Source organism: Telopea speciosissima, chromosome 11 (assembly GCF_018873765.1).
Source record: "Telopea speciosissima isolate NSW1024214 ecotype Mountain lineage chromosome 11, Tspe_v1, whole genome shotgun sequence".
Taxonomy (NCBI): Eukaryota; Viridiplantae; Streptophyta; class Magnoliopsida; order Proteales; family Proteaceae; genus Telopea; species Telopea speciosissima.
This window is the reverse complement of record NC_057926.1, coordinates 6,407,175-6,435,099: the sequence shown is the minus strand read 5'-3', so window position 1 is coordinate 6,435,099 and position 27,925 is coordinate 6,407,175. Positions and strand designations below refer to the sequence as shown.

At 41.3% G+C, this 27,925-nt stretch overlaps 1 protein-coding gene and 1 long non-coding RNA gene across 7 annotated transcripts in view; one reads left to right on the top strand and one right to left on the bottom strand.

Annotated features, from left to right (window-relative positions):
• Positions 1 to 49: 49 nt before the first annotated feature.
• On the bottom strand, positions 50 to 27,844 carry LOC122646560. Its single transcript, XR_006330649.1, has 3 exons — positions 27,607 to 27,844; positions 10,328 to 10,341; positions 50 to 59 (listed from the first exon to the last, which is right to left on the bottom strand). It is a non-coding gene; the product is annotated as an uncharacterized LOC122646560 (long non-coding RNA).
• LOC122646559 (putative mediator of RNA polymerase II transcription subunit 12) overlaps positions 2,066 to 27,925 on the top strand; it is a 42,156-nt gene continuing 16,296 nt past the window's right edge. The window contains exons 1-4 of one of the 6 annotated variants that reach the window (XM_043840130.1): positions 2,066 to 2,079; positions 7,056 to 7,058; positions 11,856 to 12,007; positions 12,164 to 12,435. In XM_043840130.1, the coding sequence (XP_043696065.1) occupies positions 11,885 to 12,007; positions 12,164 to 12,435 (395 nt within the window). In that variant the 5' untranslated portion in view covers positions 2,066 to 2,079; positions 7,056 to 7,058; positions 11,856 to 11,884. The other 5 variants (XM_043840128.1, XM_043840134.1, XM_043840129.1 and 2 more) reach the window with 5 other exon arrangements.

The window sequence follows — 27,925 nt, the reverse complement described above, 5'->3', positions numbered from 1 at the left end:
GAGGTATTTAGAACAAGGAAGCCTAAAGTGGCTAGTCTGCAATGGTTTGGATTAAAAGTCTTCAACCTCGTCAATCAATCTTTGGTGCGACTTCAACATGGTAAGCTTTCAACTAATGATAAAGTCATGGCCAAAGGTGTCTCTCTTTATTCTAGGTGTGATCTGTGTGGGAAGGCAGCGGAGTCCCTTAAACACCTATTCTTGGATGTGTGTTTGCTCGATCTATATGGCCTTCATTCACTTCCTCTTATGGTACCAGTTGGCAGCCTCATCACTCTTTTCAAGATTTGAGTCTATGGTGGAAGAGAAAGCCTAATGATATTTCTATTAAGGAAGCTTGGCTGGCTGGTCTGGTTTTGATCCCGTACTTTATTGGCTGGAGTAAAATACTAGACATCTTGGGGGTAGAGGGTGTAATAATTTCCAGACCTGGAGCCTATTTCAGAGATAGCTGAGTGCTTCATCATCATCTTTCTCCCATCGTGTGTCCTCGATAGAGGATCTTATTCAACCTAGAGTAATGGCTATTCAGATTCAACCTCGAAGACCTTAGGAGATGCTGGAAATTTTTTGGGTCTGCCCTCCATCAACCTGGTGTAAGTTAACTTAATGCGGATAAGTATTCCTTGGGAATTCCTGGCAGATCTGGTGCTGGTAGAATTATTCGCGATGATCGAGCTAGTGTGGTTTTGTCCTTCAAGAAATTTCTAGGCATGAAGACCAAGTTTATGGCTCTCATATTTGGATTGGAACATGCAAGGAATCTTAGTATAAAGAAACTATGAACTGAATGTGATTCAACAACTTTTTCAATCTTGGTTTCCCGCAAAAAAAGTTCCTTGTTCATTTGGCAAAGCTGGTCTACTCTTCAATCATATCTTCTTTCTATTGAATGGAAGATATCACACTGTTTTAGATAATCAAACTATGGTTGATTTCCTTGCCAAGTCAACCGCTAGATTATTGGATTCCTCTTTGCAAGATGATTTATTGATCAATGTACAATGTAGACCAAGATTTCAGAACTCCTCTTTTTAATTTTTTAGTTTTAGCAGATTTCATCTCCCGCTGATGGCAATGCCGAAGGTGGGAGAGTTTATCTTGCTATTTTGTTGTTGTGTTTGGTTTTGGCCAGTTTGTGTCATGTATCTTACTTTTTCTCTTTTTTCTTAATACAAATGATCTTTTAGCAAAATCAAAAAACACATTCCATCAAAGTGTTCATTATGAATGGAAGCCCTATTTGTAGTAGTTGCCAAACCTTCGGTCACTTCTCAGGTGCTTGCAAAACTGAAGCTCCCCATGCTCCAGCTAAGCGAGGTTTCCAGAATCATTGGGAAGCAAAACGTGGGGTTAATGCAGGGAGAGGTGCTAGCCTAGATCCATCTAACCAGTGCTCAAATCCGATGATCTCCACCCATAAAGTTGATGTTCCTCAATCCCAACCTCTAAGAATGTTGTATCCACCTCTCGTCGGCCCAAATACTTTGTAACGGCCATGTCCTTCCTCAATGTCAGTTGTGAGGAAGACGCATAGTTCCCATAGTCTAAATTAGCCATCCCTTCTGTTGGTGAGTAGGCAGTTTAAAGGTTGCTCAGGGGTCAATTCTTAAGCTTTCCTTCCTCGTGATGGGTCCAGGACATGTGACATGCTAGCTTCTACAGGTCAAAACATTGTTGAATTCAAATAGCTTTACTATTTTGAAGTCTTTTAAAGAGGTTAGATTGTTGGGACCTATTGAGACTCGAACTCAAGTGTAGCCCCTAACTCAAGTTCTACTACACCATTAGGCGTCCAACACATTAAGTAACATGAGAGAGCACCCACTGAACCCTTTGGAGAGATTGGTAGTAATATTCAAATTGTCTTAGAATTTGAATCGATAGATGCTAAGATGGCCATATTAGGAGGCCATTTGCAAGCTTTGCTGACTCATCTGCATTCTCAGTCCAAGTTGATGCAAGATATGGCAATTGATAATCCAAATGGGGATATGAGTATGAGGATAAATGACCATGGCGGGGTATCTCTACTTGTCCTCCACCTCTTCCCTCTTTGGGGAGGAGAGAGAGAGAGAGGTGAAAAATGTGTGTTGGATTCGCCACCTAAAGGAGGGTCTAGGACCCGTACTGTAAAGTTGACTCTCTTGTGATGCTCTTTAGGGACTGGTTGGTCCATTGGTCTGAGTACGGGTCAAGTTACGGTTCAGGAAAAGTATTAGGCACATCAGTCTACCTGGTCAAGTCTGTCTTCCTATTGCTTGGCTAGGCTTGGGGATAACATGCTTTTGGGGTAATAAAAATGAGAAAAACATGGTATAAGAGAATGTGGAATAAAAGTACAAGATAGGGTAAGAGGACATACCCAGAGGTTCAACTACAAGAAGACGATTAGTATACATGAAAGGAAAGAAAAGTGAATGTGAAGGAAGTCAAAATACAATAAACATGGTTAGCATCACATGTTTGAATGTATGAGATTGCAAGACACAAACTAGCATAACCAGGACACAATGGTTATAGAGACATGAATAATGAAGATAGACCTAATCTATATGTGTTCATGGAGAAGAGATCAAGGTATGATGACATGGGGGATATGAGCCTATTATACATGGATAATTGTGATAGGGCTATGGATCATGAAGAATGATGGAAGAGCATACATGTCATTGTAGAAGGAAGAATAAGGAAGAAAACTACAATACGACATGCAAACACCTATATCATGCAAGATTCATCTGAATAAGAAAGGAGGCATGCATGAATGAGATCTGTACTAAGGGGGGAGGGGACATGTATCAGAGATGAACATGGTGAGTACTACAATCAGGGTTATGAGTGTAATCACCATCTAAAGAGATGGGATCACACACACCTCCCTTCGCAATGCAAAATATAAAAAAAAAAAAAAAAACAGATATGTAGAAGAATGCAAAGTAAACTAGAAAAGGGGGGTCTCACCTAGTAGGGAGAGGCTTGAACTCAAAAGGGTTGGAGGGCTTCCCTTTGTAACTCAGGAAAAGAGTATTTTGAGGTCGTTATGCCGCTTGTAAAGGCTAAGTCAAACCTCCCTTGGATGGCACTTCGTTGTAGTACTCAGAACTCACTTGAAAGTGGTTTTAAGTTGAGAACCAAGTACTTGAACTCTAAGAACTTAGTTGGTAAACTAAGTGGGGGCCCTTATGGGAAAGTGTGAAAACTAAGTGGACGGTGAGTGTTTTGCCAACAATTATGGCCAATGGGGTGTGGGCAAGTGTTTTGTTGCCAAAGTTGATGTTTCTTGGGGCCTAAGATAGCTAAAATTCGGATCCAAGTTGTCAAAAAGGGGCTTGGACGCTAATGGAATCAAAATCGGAGCTAAACTTGGAAAGTTTTGGTGTCTATGATTCACACATGATCGACGAAGTGGGGTCGAATCAACATCTACCAGGGGTAATGTCGACATCAAGTCACTGTCGAAGAACACTGGTTAATGTCTATATGGGGTTGTTGAGTGTTGATGGAAATATGTCTAAATGTCGAGTATAGATAGACATTCAAAAGGCTCTACTTGATATTCACAGGGGATGAGGTCAATGTCGATGGAAGGTTGGCTCAATGTCGACTCGGGGCCTTTGAGTGTCTACCAAGTTTGAGTCTACAACTTGGATGCCTATGGATCTTGATTGCTTCGACTATGCAAAATAGGATCAATATATTGAGAGTCTTGATATATATATAATGTTGGGATCGCATGTGTTGATAGCCACAAAATCCAGGCTCTCAAAAGGCACAAATAGATCAAAAGAATCACCACCAACATTCATCAGAGTTGAAAGCCCATTAAGATCAACTTGTACGTCCACATTCACAACAACATTAGTGAAAGAACATAACTCCCTTACCTTAAAAAAACATTCCTCAAGACCTTAGATTTAGTGTTAAGATACGGCTTAACTAGTCTGATTGAATTGAATACGGTAATTTGTCCATCCATCCTGGTTCATTAGAAAGCCTGGGTTTTAAAGGGGGCTTGCAAAGAGAATGAGACATTGCTAAGAAGTGAGAACTGGGACGTAATGGTTAAAATTGAAACTGGAACTACCTGTTTACAATCACAATCGAACCAAAGTGAAATGATTCGATTACGGTTTTAACAAATAAGCTTCCATTTGGTTTAGTTCGACTGAGAATAAAAAAAAAATCAATGATTTTAAACCGATTACAAAACAATTACCAATAAAATTGCAACCAAATAAAGTGAATTTAAACCAGGCGACAGGGAGATCTGAAACAAAATAGAGCACTTGATAGTTGCTTGAAGTCACGGATATTGAACACATTTGCCGACTCGATCTGTAATACCCCAAATTTTTGGGGTTAGAAATTTTTACTAGTATAGGGAAATTCCTATAAATGAGGGTAATTTCTTAATATAGATGTGAGCTGTGATATAATGTGGCAAGCAATTTAAATAAACATTTTAATAAAATTAAAGATGAATAGTGGAATAACTTGACAGAATTTTAAACCATGTGAGGAATTTATTTGGGTTTGGCTGGGTTCACTTGAACCATAGGTCATGGTTGGACCAACTCGGTCCAAGGAGTAGTCTATATAAGACCATGGGCTGGGTTAAGTGAACACTATTCACTTCACATTAGGGAAAAATGAGAGAGGAGGGAAAAGAAAGGAAGGAAGAAAAAGAGAAAGAAAAGAGAAAGGAGAGGAGGACCTCCATCGATCAAGCTTGGAGGAGACCGACCATGATACGTCCTAAATAGGTAGCATTGGAAAGAGGCAAAGCTCACTCGACCTTAAAGGATGATGGGGAGACCGCCATTGTGCACCGACTTGGATTTCCTAAGTCATCCGAAAGGTAAATGCCCTAGATTTCGTTTGGTTTTTGTTTCATGAGTTTGGATTGGGTTTAATACTTGTAAAGGGTATTCTGAGACTCAATACATACATTATAGTCTTAGTTTCAAAAGAAACAAGAAAGGTTGGAGGGTTCAAGCTTAGGGTTTGAATTTGAAAATATGGGAGATGAATAAGGTGGGATTGATGGGTGGATTCGAGTTACCTTGACTTAATCCATGCCATAAAGCATGCTATTGTAGTGGTTTTGACCCTATAAAGAGTTAGGAAGCCTTACATACAGGTTTGGGACAAAAGTGTAGACATCTCATTTTGTCTTTCCCCCGGAGGTTTCCCGTGACAATGATGAGTACCCTCCAAGGCGTAAAGGTGTTGTATCTGTGAATGTAGCATCAATATGCATTGCCTGAATCCTTTTATTGATCGTTGATTCCCACTTGTCGGAGCCCCAAACCAGAGCCTCCAAGCCCTCCAAGATCCCCTGGAAAGGCTAGCCCTAGCTCTAACCCATACCCCTTGGAACCAGCTTGGCCCAGTATAGAACCTGGCCCAAATAGCACAAATCCTCCCTGTCGACACCAAAATCCAAGTCGACACTCAAAGACCACGAGTTAATATCGACCCTACTATCCATCGACATCGACATATCCCAGTTGATTGTCGAGCAGTGCATTCCTACTGTCTAACTTACCTTGACATTCATAATTTAAACATCGATAGTCGAGCCATTTTCCCTCGATGTCAAGTGTTATTCATCGACAGCCACTCAATGTCGACCTTATCCCTCCTCGATGTCGACTTGACCCTAGTTCACTATTGAATCTATACAAATCCAAGAAGCCCAAACTTGCCATTTTTAGCTTTGTTTTCGATTCCTTTCACGATCAAGCTTATTTTTGGAATCTTGGATGCGTATATTGGCTTCCTTAGGCCCCAAAAAACGTTCCTTAAGGCAACTAAACATATGCTCTCAACCCATTGGCCATTACCTTGACCAAACACCCCCCGTCGATGCAAACACAACCCCTTTCGATGATCCGAATCAAACCCAGTATCCCTACACAAATTTGGGAGTGCACACACCCCTCTACATCTATAAATACAGCCTCTCTCACGTTGAGGAGGGACTTGGTGACTTGGGTTTTTGGTTACTTGGTGAGTTACATACAGTCTTCCTTAGTAAATACAACTGCTCGGGATTTGTGACAAAATTCTCCCTAAGCTCATCAAAAGACCACACCCGAAATGAGGAACCGAAAGACCAACCCCAGAGGTTAGCATTAAGAGACCTTACCAGAAGTGAGGCATCGAAAGACCGACCCCCATCAACCGGCATCAAAAGACCTCACCTGAAGTAAGGCACTGAAAGACTGATCACTAAAGGTCAAAATCAAAAGAACTCACCTAAAGTGAGGCACCGAAAGACCGACCTTCAGCGGTTGACATCAAAAGACCTCACTCGAAGTGAGGCATTGAATGACCGACCCCCAGGGGTCGGCATCAAAAGACATCAACCGTAGTGAGGCACTGAATGAGCGACCCCCAGTGGTCGGCATCAAAAGACTCACCCTAAGTGAGGCACCAAAAGACCAACCCCCAAGGGTCGATATCAGAAGACTTCACCCGAAGTGAGGCACTAACATACTAACCCCCGAAGGTCAGCACCAAAAACCCTCACCTCAAAGAAAGCATGAAAATAAATAAGGGGTGAACTTTATTATTGGCAAGAGAAAAGAAATATGGCACAAAAGAACCGTTCATTCAAGCTCGAAGCAGTTACATTTAAAATATATATATATATATAAATTATTCCTCGGCCTCCTCAGTATCTCTACTACTACCACTTCCTTCTTCAGGCAATTGGGGGCGACTTGCTTCTCAAAATAAGTTTGAGCGTTGGCAAGATCGAACGGGGAAAAATTATAACCAGGGATTGTCTCCACAGGAAGTAGTGAAATTTCTGTGCGCCATTGATATAGGTGTCCACATGGTGTGCTACTAGTCGAAGGTAGGAGAACCCTTATACTCCTCCACTGCTCGCACCAACGCTACTGCCTGACGCTCCCTGATAACTTCAGCTCAGCCTCCAACTCAACCACATATCAATTGACAACCCCTCTGGCCTCTTATTCTATCTTCAGCGCACTTTTAAATTCAGTGACTCAAGTCTGACTAGAATCCAGGTCGCAGTTGAGAGAGTTGATTGTGCCCAAAAGAGATATCTCCTGAGTTGCCCAACTAGCTTCCTTGATCTGATGCTGCTCTATAATTCAGAATCACTAGGCACAAAAGCTGATGATCAGACACTCACCCAAGCAAGGAAATCCTTCCTCTAGTCATCAATTCCTTACAAGACTTAGACTCCAACAAGAACTTGTCTCGAGGGAGTATAGTCCCATGAACCCATGTGTTCGACACTCGAATGCCATAAAAAATCAAACAACTAGTGGTCAAATCCCACTAGGGACAGATAGTGGCAAACGGGCCCTTCGATTCCTGTCGTTCGTCGATGGAGGAGACCCACCACCCAACTGGTCAACCTGGTTCTCCACAGGGACGATAGGCATGACCTCAGAAGGAGCCACCTCCCTGGCGGGGGAAGGTACCCCGATTGGATCTATGGCCCAACCAAAAGGAGTTGCGACCAACTGACCCGGATGGATGCCAACTGTTCGAATGACGATATCCACCACCTCCACACCGGCACTAGTAGATCAATCAACGGTCGACTCTAACAGACAAATAGTAGGAGGAGTGGCAGTGGTCTTCCTCCTCTTGCTGCTAAGCTTATTTTTCGGTCGGTGCTTAAAGCCCGACTCTATATCATTAACTCCTGACCCTGTGTCATTAACGCCCTCCCCCGCGTCCTGTGCTACACTTGGAGAGCAATAAAAGTAGCTTGGAGCATACCTCTGTCGAGCGGCACTGTAGAGAACCAAAGTGATTAGAACCGAGTTAAGGACCAAACCACAATTTTAAAATAGAAGGAAAGTAGCTCACCAAGACTAAGTCCATGCTGAGAGAGAAACCCCTCATCATCTAGATCGACGGTGTCTAGAGGAAATTCTTGTTCCCTCATCTTTTTCAAAGTGGCTCTATCTTGGCCATCCAACTTGGGCCTAATATTCATTCGTCTGGTATCTAGCTCATACCAGGCATTACCGAGCGGTAACCCCTTTACACCCGAAGTGAAAAAAAAAACCATTCTTCCAACCCTTAATGGAGGAAGGATGTCCGGTAACAAACTTGATGCTCGAGCGCTGGTTTAGACAGTACCAGCCTCGGAGGCCTAAGAGGGAGTTGAGACTTAAGATGGAAACAATGAGAAAGAGATCGAATGAAACTAGCCAACCCAACCTAGTCACAAAAGCGATGAACCCCAGCATGTTCTGCCAAGAGTTTGGAACGAGCTGGGAAGGGGAGATGTGAAAATAGTCAAAGATCTTAGTCAGGAGGGTCATGATCGGGAACCTAAGTCCTCCAGCAAAGAACTACTCATACAGGTAGACCTCTTTGCCAAGTGGGTTGCACGTAGAGTCGTCCTTCCTAGGGGCTCTGAGGGTCACGGTGTCAGGGATGTGGTACTTGACCCTAAAATGTTCTAGCTCCTCGTCGGTCATTGTGTTATAGGACCTCAAGGCCCCAAAACCTAAACCTACCTGCTGGTTAAAAAAGCATGGCCGATGCCTCGAATGGCCCCAGGCACATTAAAATCTGGTGCACCAACAGGTTGTAATGCCTAGACAAGGGGAATCAGTACCTGGACTAGGAGACCTGATGACTCAGGAATAATAGGAAGAATCATCCCCTAAAAGGAAAAACAAGTCTATTGGCAGCAACGATAGCTGCCGCTTCCGTCGCTACATCTTGGCCAAAAAATGCATTGACAGTGGGAGGTAAGAAAAAGAAATAAAATACAAAAGGAGAGAAGAAAGGAAGGCCTTTACTGGTTGCAGAAGCTCACAGGGCAAAAGCACGAAGCGGCGGAGAAAACGCGACACAACAAACGCTTGAGCACTGGACCTTGAATACCTGGTTTGCACTTGCAGAAGACACTAAGGAATACAAAAACTCAGAGGATTTGCAGGAGATAAAGAAGAAGAAGAGGAGGGATTTTTTTTAAAGGAGATCCCCAACCAATCATGAGCGAGAGGTAATAAATCACCCCAAAAGACACGCCTGCAATCGAATGGGACACAAATTTGAAATGATGGAGATGCCTTTTTGTCTCCTCTATGCACCAAGCGGCGCACGCAATGATGTGGTGTAAACTTATTTGTTCATCCATCCGACAGATGTCTTGTTCGACAGCGCAGAAGTGACAAAAGCTGCTCACGTCGGGCCACTTAGCTTGACAAACTATAATGCATTGATGGTTTGAGTCTTCCCTGCGAGACATGAAAGTTGAAACCCACACGCATAATAAAAATGGTGGGTCAAAAAGTCAGGAGGTCGGGCAGCATTCATCACTCAGTCGAGAGTGTTGAGCCTACCATCGCTCAGTCAAGAGCGTCATGCCTGCTACACGATAGGCTGGATAGCAATGTAACGCTCATCGCTCGGTGAGAGTGTTGATCTTACCACTGCTCGGGGAAGATCAAAATTCCAATACTCGCTCAGAAAAGGACCAGCTCAGATAGGAAGAGGTTAGCATCGCACTGATCAGTTATTCCTCTCATAACACCAATGCTCGCCGGTCGGCCTACTCTACTCCTGCGGAGCCGTGATTGAACCCTCACGGCTCCGCAGGAGTAGGGGGCATTATGATATACCTAAATAAGGCTCACAAATGCTAGCATGACATGTGACAAGCCGCAACTGTATGGAGCTACCCACGGCCAAACCCATCAGGCTACACCCACACAACACATGGCCGATCCAGATTAGGAAACCCAATCGCATGGGAATATGATCGCCCCCAAAGAGGGAAACAAATGTATCCTACAAGGAAACAAGATCTCCCACTGATCAACAATATGGAAACTCCCATTAATAGTGGACTCTCCAGCTAGCACACTCCTAATACGACTCTTACCATGATAAGCTCACCGTTGAGCGTAATACTTGTTGTCTTCTAGTGAGGCACAACCTCTGCTTAGTATGACCTATAAATAGGAGGCTTAAGGGTTAGGTAAAGGGATCAATCACACTCAAATCTTCTTGAATTATCTACTGCTAAAGAGACCTGACTTAGGCATCGAAGAGTTCCTTGCTGGAGAAAACCGGCTCTCCCTTGCCCATATGTTCCTTTTTGCAAGTTTCATCCCGGAGGACCCTTCCGACAGTTTCTTGATGCAACAAATGGAATGAATATTTACCAACTTTAGGGATTAAATAAATCTGTTTAAAATAGAAAGTAATGGATGTAAAACAAAATTGAAGCCTAATTATCTTGTAATTTCCATTCTTATCTAATGGATCTAAGAATTTTTTCCTAATTATAATTAAGTTTAGGTATCCGAAACACAATATGTGAAATGTCTGCTTCCTAAACTACAATTTGTCAAAATGGTAAGTACTAAAAAAAAAGGGGTAGATTATGCATACACCCCTAAATATAAATCGACCCAAAGTTTCCTGTAGTTTCAAAACCATGCTAAACCAATTGACCGTTAGCCATCCAACATTAACTGATGATGTGGCATTGAGAGTGCATATGAAAATACGGTTTTACCCTTTCATTTTAAGTGTGGTAAGAGGGACTGCTAGAGCAACAATTGCTAAGCCCTCTAGCATTTTCTCCAGTCTTTCTCCCTCAATCTCGTCTTTTTTTTTTATCTCAGCTCTCTTCTTCGTCACTGGTCTTAATTATCAAGGTCCAGTTTTGTTACATGGTATCACAACGATGAAGAAGAAGAAGAAGAAGAAGAAGAAGAAGAAAGAAAATCTGCAAGTCTGACAAAAAATAAGATTTCTGTTGTTTCGATCATACCTACTAATATTTTTTTAATTTATTTTTGTTGCTCAAATTTCAATGGATATTTCCTATTGCTAGGAGGTCCATTTGATCTTGTTTCTGGGCCTTAATCATCTCTTCAATTGCTACTATTTGGGTTCTCCAAAACCAGGGGGCGATACTCTATTTTTGGGAGATTTTTCTTCCCATCAATTTTTGGTTTCCATCAGGTCTGGCCAGCAGATCTGCTCCAACTATTGGGGCATCATTGCCCTCTATAAGAAAGTCACTTGAGAGGTATTTGGGGTCCATCTGATCACCTGATCTTTGGTGGTGCAAATTCACCTATTTTTGGACTCTCGATTGATTATTTTTTTGGGGGAGTTCTTCTCTGGTTCTCGGTATTTACTTCTGCAGCTGTTCTTCGCAAGATCATATTGTCATTATATGCTTGAAAGAGATCTATCGACTTGAAAAGAACCAGTCATTTGTTCTTCAAATGCTGTTGCTTGTCCTTGGAATCAATTGCAAAATATGGTTGTCGATGTTTGCTGCTGCTGCTGTCCCATGGAACTAATTTATCAATTCACTTTCCTTGGTTTCCGCTAGTTGTTATAGGTCCAGTTCATCTCTCCTCTCCCTGGTTCTCGATGTAGTGGCTAGGATGTCTTCTTGTTGCGTGAAGATCTTAGTTTCTAAAGGAAGAAGACAAACTCTTATTTGCCACCTTCTTTGCAATATCTAGGATAAGTTTGAAAGGGTAAAACTGTATTTTCATATCCATTCTAAACGCCACATCATCAGTTAACGTTAGATGGCTAACGATCAGTTAGTTTAGCATGGTTTTGAAACTATAAGGGGTGTACTCGTTCACGTTTTGAAACCTTGGGTCAATTTGTATTTAAGGCAAAGTCTAGAGAGTGTACATGTAATTTACCCAAAAAAAAGTTGGGGGGGGGGATTTGGACCAAAACGACACAATCAGACCGGATAAACCGTTCAATATACTGGAGCTGAACCCATCTCTGGTCCGGTACCCTCGTCCTACCAGATTTACCTCTCTGTTCACAGCGAGAGCCAACGGAGCTATCGAAAGCAGGAAACAGAACCAGAGAGAGAGACACAGAGATGGAAGAAGCAAAAGCAAATGCCTTGTCTCAGCATCAGCAGCTATTGCTGCAACACCAGCTCTTACAACAATACCAACAACAGCAGCAGCAACAGCAACAGCAACAGCACCACCAACAACAAGCAGCAGCAATGGCTCGTTTCCCTTCCAACATCGACGCTCACTTACGACCTCCCGGCCTTCACCGCCCAATCATTCCCCCACAGCAACAGCAGCAGCAGCAGCAGCAACAACAACAACAACAACAACAACAACAACATCAACAACAACAACAGCAGCAACAACAGCAACAGCAACAGCAACAGCAGCAACAGCAACAACAACAGCAGCAGCAACAACAACAGAACCCTAATTCTAATGCTAATCAGTTACAACAACAACAAACACCTAATCAATACCAGTTACAACAGCAGCAGCAACAAACACAACAGCAGAAGGTGAGTCGACAAGCGCAACAGGCAGAGCTCGAAATGGCGTACCAGGATGCGTGGCGGGTTTGTCATCCCGACATCAAGAGACCTTTCTCGTCTCTTGAAGACGCCTGCGAGAGGTTCATTCTTCTAGGGTTTCTATTGATTTCCTGAATGTTCTGTTATTTCATTCTTATATGATATGAATTGTTTTTTTCTAGGGTTCCTGCTGAGATTCTTAGGTTTTCTTTGTTATTTTTTTATTCTATATATTTGCAATTATGGATGCTGATGGCTAGACTTTTGAAAGGAAATCCCGACATCAAGAGACCTTTCTCGTCTCTTGAAGATGCCTGCGAGAGGTTCATTCATCTAGGGTTTCTACTGATTTCCTGAATGTTCTGTTATTTCATTCTTATATGATAGGAGTTGTATTTCTTAGGGTTCCTGCTGTGATTCTTAGGCTTTTGTTATTTTTTTTTATTCTATTTATTTGCCATTATGGATGTTGATTGTTAGAAATTTGAAAGGAAAGCTGGTGATGTAGTAGCTTATAATGCTCTTTGATGTGTACCTCTATTGTATGGGGATTCCTTGGACTGAAGGGGAACACTTTAAAGCAAAGCAGAGGAGAGAAGATAAAAGGTCAATCGGAAGGACTAAGTTTTTAAATGTTCAGCACAATGTACTGGATAACCATTAAAACCTCCATTCCTCAAAACACTAATGGATGAGATGAGATCTTTTATTTTTCATCGGGCTCCAATGTTTTTCCCAATTCCTCCCATGTCTCCAATTCTGCTGATTTCTAAATCCTTACCCTTGAAAGAGGATTTGAAAGGGAGAATTTGAAGGTTACAGTTGCACCCAAAGTGGTCGCAGTGGAATTGGGTTCATTCTCTTTCCACTCTTATCAAGATTATCCAAACGGCAGAATTGGATCAATTCCATTTCCACCCTGTTCAATTTCATCAGCCAACCACACTCTGAATGATTGAACTGTATTATAGAAATATGTAATGGATTGCTGGGTATATTATAACAATTAAAGGATTTTCTCATTCTAATAGCTTATATCCGCCTAAATGAAAGGGCCAAATTTTTTTTTATATATAAACCTTTTTCTTTCTTTGATTGATAAAGAGCAACTTTTATTAGAAGGTAATAGGAAACAATACATCAACAACAGGAACAAATGGGAGATTTGGGATGAGAACTCAGCACCGACAACTAAAATACCCGTATAGGAAGAAAAAGAAAGTCAAAGATTACAATCTTAGAAGGGAAAACTGTCCCCAAAACAAATCCTAGGATGAAAAACACCATGTTGAAAGAGTAAATGTTTGATACCTGAATTAATCCATTCTTGCCTTTTTGCCATTGCCTGCTTTTTGACTGAATTTGATTGCTGTCTCTTTCTTTTCATTAGCAAAACAAATTATACTTGAATTTTACTCATTCTGATATATTCGCAAGTCTGAATTTTCTAACTATGTTATTGTTAAGAGTATATGTAATAAGGGTACTTTGTTATTATTTTGTATTGTGCTTTTACCTTTTACCTCCCTAGGCTACCTTATGTTAGCATGGGTGGTATGCATGTAATTTCTCATAACATAAGTGAATCAATATAGGGGAGAGAGATCGATTCTCTCCCTAAGATATTGTACGCATACTTCTTCATCTTATCCTCTCTTCTCTTCCTTTCTGTCTCTCCTTACCTTCTCTCACATTGATCCCTTCCTTTCCTTTCAACTTGGTATCAGAGGGCTGGTTTGAGAGTCGGCCATTAGCTTGTATTTTCATTGTCTCTTTTTGGAATCCTAGGAGAGAAAGGACTCCAATAGAGGCTGTACTACGTAAGAAGACCTTCCCAAGGTGTTTCATCAACTAGAAGACTCAAGGGTGAAGAGTTGAAGCAATGAAGGTAGATTGACGAACAAAGAGAGCAAACAAGGGGTACTGCCATTTTTTTTCCAGGTTTAGACTTCATTTCTCTCTTATCAACCATCAGCTGGAAATGGGACCAAGTATGCTAGAATTGCCCAAGGGTCCTCTTCCATCCCTCCATGGTCTTGGGTTCTAAATACTTGCGTGGTTGGAGTACTACTCCTCCCATGGACTGACAGGTACTGCCAGAATTGCTTTTCTGCCCCTTTTTCATCTGAAATGTTATGTTTGATGCACTTTAGTGCTGGTTATTGGTGAGTTACCCTTTTTGGGGCCTATGAATTGTAATGAGATGACCCACGCCTTGAAAGGTGCATTTGATTCAAGTTTTTCAAGTTTTATGGATTGTTTGCTTACTGGAATTTTTCTGTGAGTACTGGGAAGGAGTTTTTTGGTAGAGTGAGTACTCCCCATCTGGTTTGGGTAACCAACCAGCTTTCCAAGTGTGTTTGCATATCATGTTAGAGGTCAATGGACCTACAGAAGCTTTGGCTTATTGCATCTGAGAATCCCAACACCCAAATATCCATTGTGAAGTTGGACAACAACAACTATTTGGATTGGGCCCACTCAGTGAAGCTATCTCTGCGAAGTAAGGAGGAGTTAGGGTACATTCATAGGGATCATCCAAGCCCCTCGTTCAAGTGATCCAACATATCAGAAATTGGAGACTGAAAATTCAACCGAGATGACTTGGTTGTTTTTTTCCATGAAACCTGAGATTGGTAGGAGGTTTATGCGAAAGGAAACAACCAAGGACATTTGTGATAGTATTTCTAAGACTTTTGATCGAGTGGGTGACTCAGCTAAGGTCTACCAACTCCTCCAAAAGGGTTATCAACATGAAGCAGGGATACAACCATCTCGAGTACTAAAACACAAATTTTGGTCTCTGGGAGGCATATGATCACTATAGGGACCTACGGCTGTCCAACCCCAAGGATGAAGCAAAAGTATATAACACATTTGAGAAGGAACATGTCCTGATTCTCCTTGGTGGGCTGAACCCAGAGTATGAACCAATCCGGGTGCAAATCTTAGGCCGATCACCTCTTCCATCCTTAAATGAAGTATGTAGCTACTTACAAAGTGAAGTGATCAGAAGAGTAGTCTTGGAAACCGTACCATCCCTTGAGTGCTCTTTCCTCTAGCTCTTATAGAGATTGGCGTAGTGGAGGAAGAGGCCAAGTTCCAAACCGTATGTATGACAAAGACGAGCTCAAATGTGACCATTGTGGCAGGACCAGGCACACTAGGGAGACTTGTTAGGCACTTCATGGGAGACCTTTTAGACTCCCACCTATTTGTATGCATGGTGGCAGGCGAGGGGGAGCTAGAGCATATTCCGTGATGGTTGAAATTGAATCCGTGGGGTACCCATCTGAACTATAGGCAGACCACAGTTCCCTTACAAGTGAAGATCTTTTAGTTTTTCGACGGGTTATGTCACAATTGGGTTGCTCGTCTTCCTCATCCACTATGTCAGATCCTTTGCCTTTAGCCCTGCAGGCCTCTACCTCAGCCACTTCCACCTCTTGGGTTATTCACTTTGGAGCCATCGATCACTACTGTTATGTCTTAGTGTTATGATTCCTATTTTTTTTGCTCTAGTAGGGATAAGGTAGAGTTGCTAATGGTTCTCTTTCCTCTATCTCTGGTAGGAGTAGTGTACAAAATCCATGTCTATATTGTTTTTAAAATTTTGTACCAACTGATTTGCACCCAATTGATACTAAATTAAAATTGTTCACTCCAATAAAGGGCGGACTATATGTATGGTGGGCTCCAACATTGATGATAGCATTGTACGTCAGCTAGCTTGTGTTGACACACCCCAACATAATGGGGTAGCTGAAAGAAAAAAGTTGCCATTTATTGGAAATCGCTCGGAGCCTGCTGTTTGGTATACATGTGCCCAAGACTTTTTGGTATGATGCTCTTCTTAATGTTGCCTTCTTGATAAATCGTATGCCTTCTAGTATCCTTGGTTTCAAATCCCCTTTTGAAATTCTCTCCCCTCATGTTTTTGCCTTTTCCATAGTTGTCAAGGCGTCGCCTAGGCGCCGCCTTGGCGTCCAAGCGGGAATCCAAGGGCTAAGCTATGGTACGCTTAATTAGAGTCACGAAAGGCGTCCGCCTTGACAAACTAGGCGTCGCCAAGGCGGTTAAAGCGACGCCTTGGTGCGCCATGTGGTCAAGTCGGCCGCCTCTCCTGAGAGTGGTTTTTTTTTTCATGCATTATTCCTTTATTCTGTTTCTTTGCTTTTTATTTGTTGATGTAAAAGTATTTCGTGTAATGCTGCTACATGGGATCATACAAAACTGAAATCCCTAAAAAGCTAAAAGTTAAAAACCTAAAACTTCTCAAAAAGTTAAAAAAAAGTGAAAGTCCTCGACCAGTTTTTTCTCTCTGCGAAATCTGCGCAAACGAAGGTGGCAAAGCTTCTTCCTAGTTCCTCTATTCCGGCACTATTCCGGCAACTAGACTTAGACGAAGGCGGCAAAGCTTCTTCCATCTGCGGCAAGGTAAGCTTCTTCCAACTCCATAGTCGTCTTCTTCTTCTTCAACTCTTTTTTTTTTATTTTTATCGTCTGCTGCTGCTTCTCTTTTTCTTTTTTGGCTTGGAATGCTTGGATAGCTGCTTTGCTTCTTCTGCTTCTTCTTCTTGGTTTTTTTTTTTTTTTTTGCTTGAATGCTTGGTTAACTGCACTCGTTCTTCTCTGTAGTTTGTAACGCATGCTGATGCTGCTGCAGCTTCTCTGTTTTTTTTCCTTTGCATAACTGCTGCTTCTTCTTCTCTGTTTTGTTTTATTTTTTTTCTTTGTTTAACTGCAGCTTCTTCTTCTCTGTAGTCTGTAACGCCTCCTGCTGCAGCTGCTTCTCTGTTTTTTTTTTTTGCTTTGTTGAACTGCTGCTTCTTCTTCTTCTCTGTAGTACTAACACCTGCTGCAACTATGTCTTTTATGAAATGATGATAATAGTTAGTTTTTTTATCTAGGACTTAGTGATTATTGATTAGTGATTAACTGATTAATAAATAAGAGAATGCTGATTATTCAATTTTTACTTTGTGTTATTTCTTTTAGATTTTTAATTAATTTATGATGTTTGATTATTCTGAATTTTAATGTATCATGTATTATTTTTCATTTTGATGACTTGAGGTGGCTTAAATTTAATTTTTAATGATATAAGGTGCATCATGCCATCATGTATTGAGTGTTTTGGGGGGGGGGAGGGGAGGGGAAAAACTAACACTAGACCGCCTTTACCGCTTAGGCGCCGCTTAGGCGGCCGCTTTACCGCCTAAGCGCTTAGACATGCCTGCACCGCCTTGGACCGCCATGCCGCCGTGACAACTATGGCCTTTTCGCTTCTTCCCAAGGTGGTTGAGTGTGTGTTATGTCCTTGTTAATAAGTTTGCTCTGACTAAACCTGATCCTAAGACCCTCAAGTGTTTTTTCCTTGGTTATGCCCCTTTTACCAAGGGCTATAAGTGCTACCATTAATCCTCCCGAAGGCAGGTTCTCTCCTAAGATGTCACATTTTTGGATCTTTGCCTTTCTTTACTCCTCATCTGCACCCTCTTTAGGGGGAGAATAGTAGAAGTGCAGAGGCTGCTACTGTCACCCCTTTTCTTCCCCTTTTGCCTATCCCTCCATTTCTGCTTGATGTGGGGAAACACAAGGAGGTGGATGTTGTTGATGTATTAGATCATTTAGGGAAACTGGTAACGAGGAGTTATTTGTTTACAAAAGAAAGAGAAAGAAGACTTGCCAAGAGTCCTCTTTGGATCCATATCCTGAGCTCCACCTTCTTGAGTTGGGTAATATTCCTTCCCCACTTTTTGAGTTAAACCTTCCCATTGTTGTTCGAAAGGGAACAAGAGTTTGTACAGGTGCTGTTTTCTCAGTTGCTCTTTCCTCTACTCCCATTCCCAAGAATGTCATTGAGACCATGCCTGACCTTAAGTTGAAGGAAGCCATGTGTGAGGAAATGATGGCCCTTGAGAAGAACTGTACTTGGAAGCTGGTTGATCTTACCAAGGGTAGAGTCCCGGTTGGATGTGGATGGGTGTACTCTATAAAGTATCGATCCCTTCGAATAATGAATCCTCGGAAAGGAATAACTGGGAACTCATAAGGGATTTCTTTGTCTATGTATCGTTTCGTTCAATCTTTTAGGTCTCTACTTCACCTCGACGGTTATGTCATGATGCCCTTAAAGCCTATATGCGATGATAGACTCTTGTAACCATGCCATATTTGGTTAGTTGAACAGAATTTTGCCGTATTTGGTTAGTTGAACAGAATTTCTTTCTAAAAGAAATGGAATGGTTAATTCCACGAAAGAAGTCTTTTTCACGAGGTACAACTAGCAATTCTTATTATCTCTTACGGAATCGACCATAGATTAGTTCCCTTTTATTTGGGAGTATTGAATACACCCATAATTCTGACCTTCATGTTACTCCTCCCAAGGGACATGTTAGAGTCAAGGCATCCCAATCGGATTGAATGGGATGACAGTTTCTCATTCTGTAAAATCATAATTTTGATCAAATCACACATCTCAATAGACTAGGCCCTCTAATTTTTTAAGAGGTTTATCTAAAGATTTGCAATATAACTAGGAAGACGTTTCAAATACCATACCTGAGTTACTGGACATGCCAGTTTAATGTAAAGAAGACTTGCCAACAGTCCTCTTTGGATCCACATCCTGAGCTCCACCGCTTCAGGTAATACTCCTTCCCCTCTTTCTGAGTTCAACCTTCCCATTGTTGTTCGAAAGGGAACAAAAGCTTGTACATGTGTTGCTTTCTCAGTTGCTCTTTCCTCTACTCCCATTCCCAAGAATGTCATTGAGGCCATGTTTGACCTAAAGTGGAAGGAAGCCATGTGTGAGGAAATGATGGCCCTTGAGAAGAACTGTACTTGGAAACTGGTTGATCTTCCCAAGGGTAGAGTCGCGGTTGGATGTGGATGGTTCTACTCCATCAAGTACCCGATTCGATGACACTGTTGAGAGATATAAGGCCAGATTGGTGGCCAAAGGATATGGTCAGGTGTATGAAATTGACTATCAGGAGACGTTTGCTCCTGTGGCTAAACACAATTTGATTCGTCATAAGACAATAGAGATTGGCCATTGGATTAGATGGATATGAGAATGCATTCCTCCATGGTGACTTGGAAGAGGAAGTGTATATGCAAACTCCACCGGGCTTCAAGTTTTCCTTAGCTGAAGGGAAATTGTGTCTTCGTAAGAAAGCTCTATATGGCCTCCACGGTCCCCAAAGTCTTGGTTTGAGAGGTTTAAACAAGCTATTTTGAAGAATGGATATACCCAAAGTCAAGCTGTCCATACTATTTACCCGGCAAGGTAATGGTACTATCACAATCCTAATTGTCTATGTGGATGACATTGTGGGGACTAGAAATGACATGGAGGAGATAAATAGACTAAAGTCTTAGTTCAACAGTTTGAGATCAAGGATCTTGGACCTTTGAAATATTTCTTGGGAATTGAAGTGTCAATGTCATGAAAGGAATAAATATTTGTCAAAGGAAGTTTGTGCTGGATTTACTGAAAGAAATAGGAATGTTGGGCTGTAAACCAACTAATTTTCCTATTAGGCAAAATCACAAGTTAGGAGAAGAGAGGTTTGTCACTTATTGATGCAGGGAAGTACTAGAGATTAGTGGGGAAGCTGACCTCTCTCTCTAACTCTCTCAGATATCACTTATGCGGTTGGGGTGGTGAGTTAGTTTATGCATGCTTCCAAGAGTGGACATTTGGATGTTGTGTATCACATCCTCAGGTACTTGAAGTCTGTAAACAATAAGAGAAGAGAAGAGAGAGAATAGAGAGAATCGATAGTTCTGTGTAACCTTGGGAGTTACAACAAAATGTTGAAACTCCCACTCCATTCAATATATATAATAGCTAAGAGCAACAAAGGACATAACTAGCAAATAAGAGAATAAGAAACAAAAGACATATCATCCCAAGCTACCCCTACCTATCTTGGTATTAGCGTTGGGTCTTGATTTTCACGCCCCTTAAGCTGGAGCATAGATGTTAATCATGCCCAGCTTGTTTCAAATATAATCCACTCTCGCACGCCCCAAAGACTTTGTAAACACATCTGCAAGTTGCTCCCCTGTACGAATATAACGAGGAGAAATAAGTCCTTGTTGCAGCTTCTCTCGACCAAAGTGACTATCTACTTCGATGTGTTTCATTATTTCATGAAACCCAAGATTCGAAGCAATATGGACTGCAACTTGATTATCGCACCACAACTGCATAGACGAATCATTTGTAAACCCAAGCTCAGTCAATAACTGTTTCACCCACATCAACTCACAAGTAGCATGTGCCATGGCTGGATACTCTAACTCTTCACTGGATCAAGCCACAACTGTTTGTTTCTTGCTTTTCCACAACACAAGATTCTTTCCAACAAATGTGTAATCACTTGTAGTTGACCTTCTGTCAACCAGAGATGCAGCCCAATCAGCATCTGAAAAGTCCTCAATCCGTCCATGGTCATGATCAGAGTAAAATAGACCATGTTCAGGAGCCTTCTTGAGATACTGCAAGCATAGGTGTTAAGGCGGCAAAGAGACCCAAGGCGCTGGAGGGGTGCTAAGCGTCGCCTAGGTGACCTAGGCGCCCCTAAGTGTTATTTTTTATTTCCCCCTTTTCTAACATTATTTACTATGCGACAATATTTTAGTATGTTACAATATATACCTTATATCATAAAAAATCAACATTGAGCCTCCTCAAGTCATAAAAAATCAACATTAAGCCACATTAAGTCACATAAAGTCATCAAAAATCAATATTAAGCCACATCAAGTCATCAAAAATCAGCATAGAACTAGAAGACAACAGAACTGAAGAAGCAAGCTATTGGAAGTTTGAATCAATCAAACATACATTTGGTTTATACTAGTCTCACATTTGGTTTATACTGTTCTTAGAAAATATGATCTTATCTATAAGTAATTAAATTGTTATGATTCCAAAATCTGGGAAGGGATTCAAGAACCCTAACAGAGAAAATCTCACTAATTCGAGTTAGTGAGGGACTCCTAAGAAGAGGGAACTGAGAGAGACAAACTAAACTAATTTCTTCATTCTTTTCATACTCAATGAATACAAGGAAATCCCTTTTATAGGGGTAATACAACCAACCCTTTGTAACAACAACCTAACTAATCAACAAACAACCTAATTAATCTAATCGACTAATCTAATCATATCCCCTAATTCCACATTCATAACATTCCACGGCCCATCAAAACAACCTTGTCCTCAAGGTTGGAGCTAATGGAAGACTACACCAAACCAGCTAGCCCACAAATTAGGCCAACAGAAACCCATACATCCAATAGAAAACAGCCCAACAAAAACCCACTGAACTGAGTAAGAACCCAACAGTAAAATGGAAAGAAGGCCCACTGAGCTTGCTTTGGGCTCTCCTTTTGGCCCATGCATAATTTGTCTTTACAATACTACCCTCCACAATGCCTTTTCTTCCCTTTCAAGCCAAGTAGAGGCCTAGGTCATGAGGAGCCCACGTAATGGAGATGACAGGTACCTTGAGATCATAAAAAAAATGAGCTGGAGTCCACTCATTCTGGTTACCCGTTTTTGTTTGATAAAAATCGCTACTTTTTCATTGTCGTTCTTGGTCAATACTTTGTCATAGAAAATACCAAGAACGCCTCTCTTTCTTCTCCAGTCTCTTCGGTCAAGAATCTATTTCCTCTGGTCCTTTAATTGCTCTCTGAGAAGATGGGTTTGCCCCAAATTTCCAATTTCCCAACTCCAAGCTGAGCTCAGAAAGCCTCTGGGAGAGCATACGGTTGTACTCGACGATGTAATCGTTGATCTCGTCCACACAATGCCTATACCCAGCTGATGCAGTGGATGAAAGTCAAATTGGGTCAAGATCGTCGCCAGAGAAGAACCAAAATGATGCTTCCACCAGAAGAAAAAGAAGCAACAATGGAACCAAACTTGAGATTTTTTTTTCCAATGTCGCAGTCCTCCGATCTGTAAACTGGAACATAGAACAAGTTGGTGTTGGAGAAACTGCAGCAGAGCGGAGATCAGGACCGTTTTGGTACTTGCTGAGGTCGGATTTGGTATTCTCCGAGACTGGATGACTTGTAGAATTTTCTGCAGGTTCCCATCGGAAGGAAGCTTGGGCAGACTTGAGAACCAAGAGGAAACCCAAATTCAAGGGCACCAAAACCCGAAAGGGTTGAGCTTTGATCTGCTCCCCGACCTCGAGATAGAGTTCCCTCTTTCTTTCTGTCAGAGTTCTTGCAATTCTGGGTTTCTGCAGCCGCTGATTTGAATTGGAGCATGAATAGGAACTCAGAGCTTGGGCGACCATGACTACCCTCTCGTACTCCCGTCGAAGGTAGGGGCTCCGGTGGTGGCCGAGGGTTCCAATCCTCTGCTTTCCCTGTCGCACACATATGATGGAAAACAAGGCAAGTGATTTCCCGATTAACTGGTGGTGGCCATGGCGGAGTGAGCGAAAAATCCAAGAAAACTGAGAAATCTTGGTTCAAGAATGGTGTCACAGCACAAGTGTCATTCCAATTTGCACCAGAAATGGGTTTCTGGCAATGGGTTTTGGCCATTACCATTGAATCGGCAAGTTCGACCTTCCCTGTGAAGGGTTTGAAAATTCCTTCGCGTTTCACAACCAACGCAGCCTGCAACGAGGAATTCTGCAACAAAACTTCCACAGCGGGGAGGGTCATTGGCTTTTCCTCAAATTTCGCCGGCATAACAGGTGCGTCATGTATGCGATCAACGGCTGCGGCCTTCTTTGGTACAGCCTCCTCGTCCTCTAGTTGGTCTTCGCCATTCGCAGTCTTGACCGGCTGAACATCAACTGCAGGGGTGGATGACAATGCAACCATGACAGTGGAAGAGATCTCTGCCACGGATGCTCCAGATAGTGCCAAGTAAGGTTTAAGATTGGCCATTGAACCAAAATCTTCAACTGCTGCAAGATCAACACTATAAATCCTCTCTTGCTCCTTGCAGATTGCATCTTCAAGACATGGAAGGAACGCATGGTTCGGATCTTGACGTTCCAGTGACCGGAAAAGGAGAACCAGCCTGTCGTACTTGGAGAACAGGCCCATTGGAAGCACTGTGGAGCTTAAGAATGAAAGACTTGGAAGGACGAAAGCAAAGGAAATGGGAAGGAGAGGATCAATGAAAGCACCAATTGTTATGATTCCAGAGTCTGGGAAGGGATTCAAGAACCCTAACAGAGAAAATCTCACTAATTCGAGCCAGTGAGGGATTCCTAAGAAGAGGGAACTGAGAGAGACAAACTAAATTAATTTCTTCATTCTTTTCATACTCAATGAATACAAGGAAATCCCTTTTATAGGGGTAATACAACCAACCCTTTGTAACAACAACCTAACTAATCAACAAACAACCTAATTAATCTAATCAACTAATCTAATCATATCCCCTAATTCCACATTCATAACATAAATTGTTCTCGATTTAGAGAAATGTTCTTGTTCTCTAAGAAGTTTGACTAGTCAGATGATTTTATTATTACATGAGACTTTTAGTATTAGGTAGAACACAAAACCAGCTTTCCAACAAATCCATAATTGCTTAAATCTGATTTATATTGAAGAAGTTATGTTTCGGTCAAACCTTATTTGATATGTGCGAATGCTGTCAAAATCGCTTTGAACGAAAATAATTTTTTAGATATCAAAACAAATGAATTTACCGCACTTTTGGTTTTTAACAATGTTTTATCATATTAAGATTTATAGAATTTTTAGATTTGAGAAAAACCCCAACCTTAGAAAGTTGAAAATTTTATCTACTGTCGAAAATCCAATTTTTGTTCTTGAACTGGGGGGTTAACTTTTTATCCTTTTGGAATTTGATTTTTTAACTATTTTTATTGGATTCCAATAGGGGGGCATTTGCTTGTTTATGAATAATGTCTTAAGTAAATGAAATACCAAATATTATACCATTTGCTTATTTATGATATTTGGCATAAATAAGGGCCAATACTAGGTTTGATACCAATAAAAACCAGTGTAAGGTGCCTTGCAATAAGGCGGAGGTCGCCTAGGCCCCAACAAAACCGCCCGGACGCCAAGGCGGTGCCTAGGCGACGCCTTGACAACTATGACCACAAGACACGCATAACAACATCCTAATGAGATGTCCGAGGAGCAGACAGAATTGACTCACAACACTGACAGGAAAGGCAATGTCAGGTCGAGTCACAGTCAAATAATTTGGTTTCCTAACAAGTCTTTGATACTTCTCAGGATCACCAAGAACATCACCATCATCAGCTGTAAGCTTTAAATTGGGATGCATAGGAGTATTTAGAAGTTTAGAACCTAACATTCCTGTCTCTGAAAGAAGATCAATAACATACTTTTACTGTGAAAGCGAAATTCCTTTCCTTGAGTGAGCCACTTCCACGTATAGAACTAAAACTCGAAACTCGACCAGGTTTCGATCCTAGGAAAAACCGAGTTGACTCATCACGAGATCTCGGTCGAGTTGGTGTTTTTTTGTGTTTTTTTTTTTAAAACTCAAAGGCTGCTTTTGGTGGGTTTTAGACCTAGTTTGGGTCTGAAACTCGGTACTCAGCCTATTTTAGGCCATTTAAACACAATGATATTATCAGATTTTGCAAAAACAAAGTCCGAATAGGAGTTTCGCTTTGGACCCTAGGTTGGTAGGCGACGACGTACTAAAATACCATGCTCTACACATAATTTAGTAATAGAAAGCAATCAAAGCATTCAATTAGTGTAAAACAACTTTAATAAGCATTATAAATGTTAAAGTGTACAATACAACTTAAGTGCACTAATCTTGTTGTGGTGTAGTTGAATGATGCCGGCAGCAGCTTCTTCGACAAAATCCAGATCAAAAATGGTGAAAAACCAGAGGCAGCAGCTCATGGAACAGCCTCTCGGTCGAGATAGCTCGAGACAGGTCGAGATATCTCAAGATCTGGAAGTTTTATAAGCTGAGTTGGGTCGAGATCTGGGTCGACCTGAGATCTCGACGAGATATTGCACTTTTTTGTTTCGTATGCCATCTCGTCTCGACCCTGGGAAAAACCGAGATCTCGTGACTTTTAGACATTTAGTTCCATGCTTCCACACCCAATAAGTACTTCAACCTTCCCAAATCTTTAGTTTGAAATTTCTGCTGTAAATGCATCTTCAAGTTCTCAATACCTGAAGAATCATCCTTGTAATAACAATATCATCCACATATACAATAAGAAATATTCTTCCTACATTAGAATGCCAAATATTAAATGATTACTACAACATTGTGTTAGCCCATACTCTAATACAACCCTAATGAACCAACCAAACCACGCCCGAGGTGACTGTTTCAAGACTTTTGGATATTACACCATCCCATACTCCCCCTGAGCAACAAACCGAGGAGGTTGCTCCATATAAACTTCCTCATGAAGATCCCCATGCAAGAAAGCATTCTTAACATCTAACTGAAATAAGGGCCAATGGTGAGTAGCAGCAAGAGAAATCAAAATGCAAACAAAAGTAAGCTTAGCCACACGGGAAAATGTACAATAATCAACGGCGTACACCTGGGCATAGCCCTTTGCTACAAGTTTGGCCTTCAAACGTGCTAAAGAACTATTAGGATTTACCTTCACCACATAAACCCAACGACAACCAATAGCTGATTTACCGCAGGGTAACGGTACAAGATCCCATGTCTGATTTTCCTCCAATGCTAACAGTTCCTCAGTCATAGCAGCCCTCCAACTAGGAATAGACACTGCCTCTACAATAGACCTAGGGATGAGATTACTCTCAACCGTAGTCAAACAAGAATGGAAACTAGAGCACAAACCAAACTAGGACACAAATTTAGAAATAGGATGTTGGGTACAACTTCGAACACTCGTACAAAGAGCAATAGGTACATCAAGATCAGAAGAAACATTAAGGAAAGGAGGAGGATTACCTATTGTAGGATCAAGGGCAAATAAGATGAGGCAGAGGCAGACGAAATAGGTGAGGCCAAATCTTTCCGAAGGCGACAGTTGTAAAACCGTGAGCCATGGCAGGGGAAGAGGTGGCAGTGATGGTGGCGGTGGTGGTGGCGATGGCGGTGAAGAAACCTGTAGAATCTGAAGAGGAGAACATTGAACAATATATAAAGGAAGATCATCATCCAACTCAAAAGCTACAAAAGAAGAGTCAGCATAAGGGTTGGACTCAAAGAAGGAAACATCAGCTAATATAAAATACTTTTGTAACTTAAACGAATAACAGCGATGGCCCTTTTGGGTACGAGAATAACCTAAGAGCTTTGGGATATAACTTTGAAACACTTGGACGATGATCACGAATAAAACAAGCACTATCAAAGACATGTGGGTGGTAAAGCAAACAAAGGTTCAAAAGGAAATAACAAAGAACAGGGAATACCATCACGTAAAACAGAAGAAGGCATGCATGTTAATGAGATAACACGCAGTCAAAACATCATCAGCCCAAAAAGGTTTGGTCACTTTCATTTCAACAGAAGAGAGACCTCCATTAAATGTCTATTCTTCCTTTCAGCTACACCATTTTGTTGTGGGGTGTCGGCATCGGGAGATTGATTATTAATGCCATGTTGAACAATAAAAGCAGTAAAGGGATTAGAAAAGTACTCCTTAGCATTATTACTATAAAGAATGCGCTAAAGAGTATTAAACGAGTTTGAACCTCAACCACAAATGCACAAAAAATAGAGAACAAACTCTGGACAAATTTTCATTAAATAATTCCAGGTAACTCTGGAATAGTCATCAACTAAGGTAACAAAATAATGAAAACCTAACTTAAAAACAACTGCACAAGGACCCCATACATTGGAATGAACTAAAGAAAAAGGTTGGTTAAACCGTTTATTGACACTAGGTGGATAACTTACACGACGAAGCTTCCCAAACTGATAGGACTCACAATTTAAGCTGGAATTAGACAAAAAACGAGTATCTAAAAGCTTTAAACTATCCAACGAAGGATAACCTAAACGACAATGAATTGACATGACTCACAATTTAAACTGGAAATAGACCAAAAACGAGAATCTAAAAGCTTTAAACCATCCAACGAAGGATGACTCAAATGACAATGAACTTGGTGAGGTGTCGCCACACTCGAACACACCACATATTTCATATCGATGACTAAAAAGAAGACTGATTCAACCACCACATCAACCGGTGTAGCGAATCACTGGTACATGTTTTTGGATTCTACCGACCTCGGGCCCCTACTGGGGAGTAGACATAAATTCTACAGGATCAGATCAAACCTATGGGACTTAAGGAATGATGGAAGGGAACAAAAAGTAAAAAGAAAAGAGAGCAAAAGAAAATAGAAAGAAAGAATAAAAGAAAATAAATCAAAAAGAAGAAAGAAAGAACCACCCAGATTCCATATGAACAAATTCAAACCCAAAAAGACTCTGATTCTCGAAGAATGAGGGGCAAAGGGATTGATCTAGAAAGATATCTTATTCTTATTATAAGATCGATTTGTCCACTATTAGTAGATAAAATGTATTAGTAGATAAAATGATTTCTTTCACTTCTG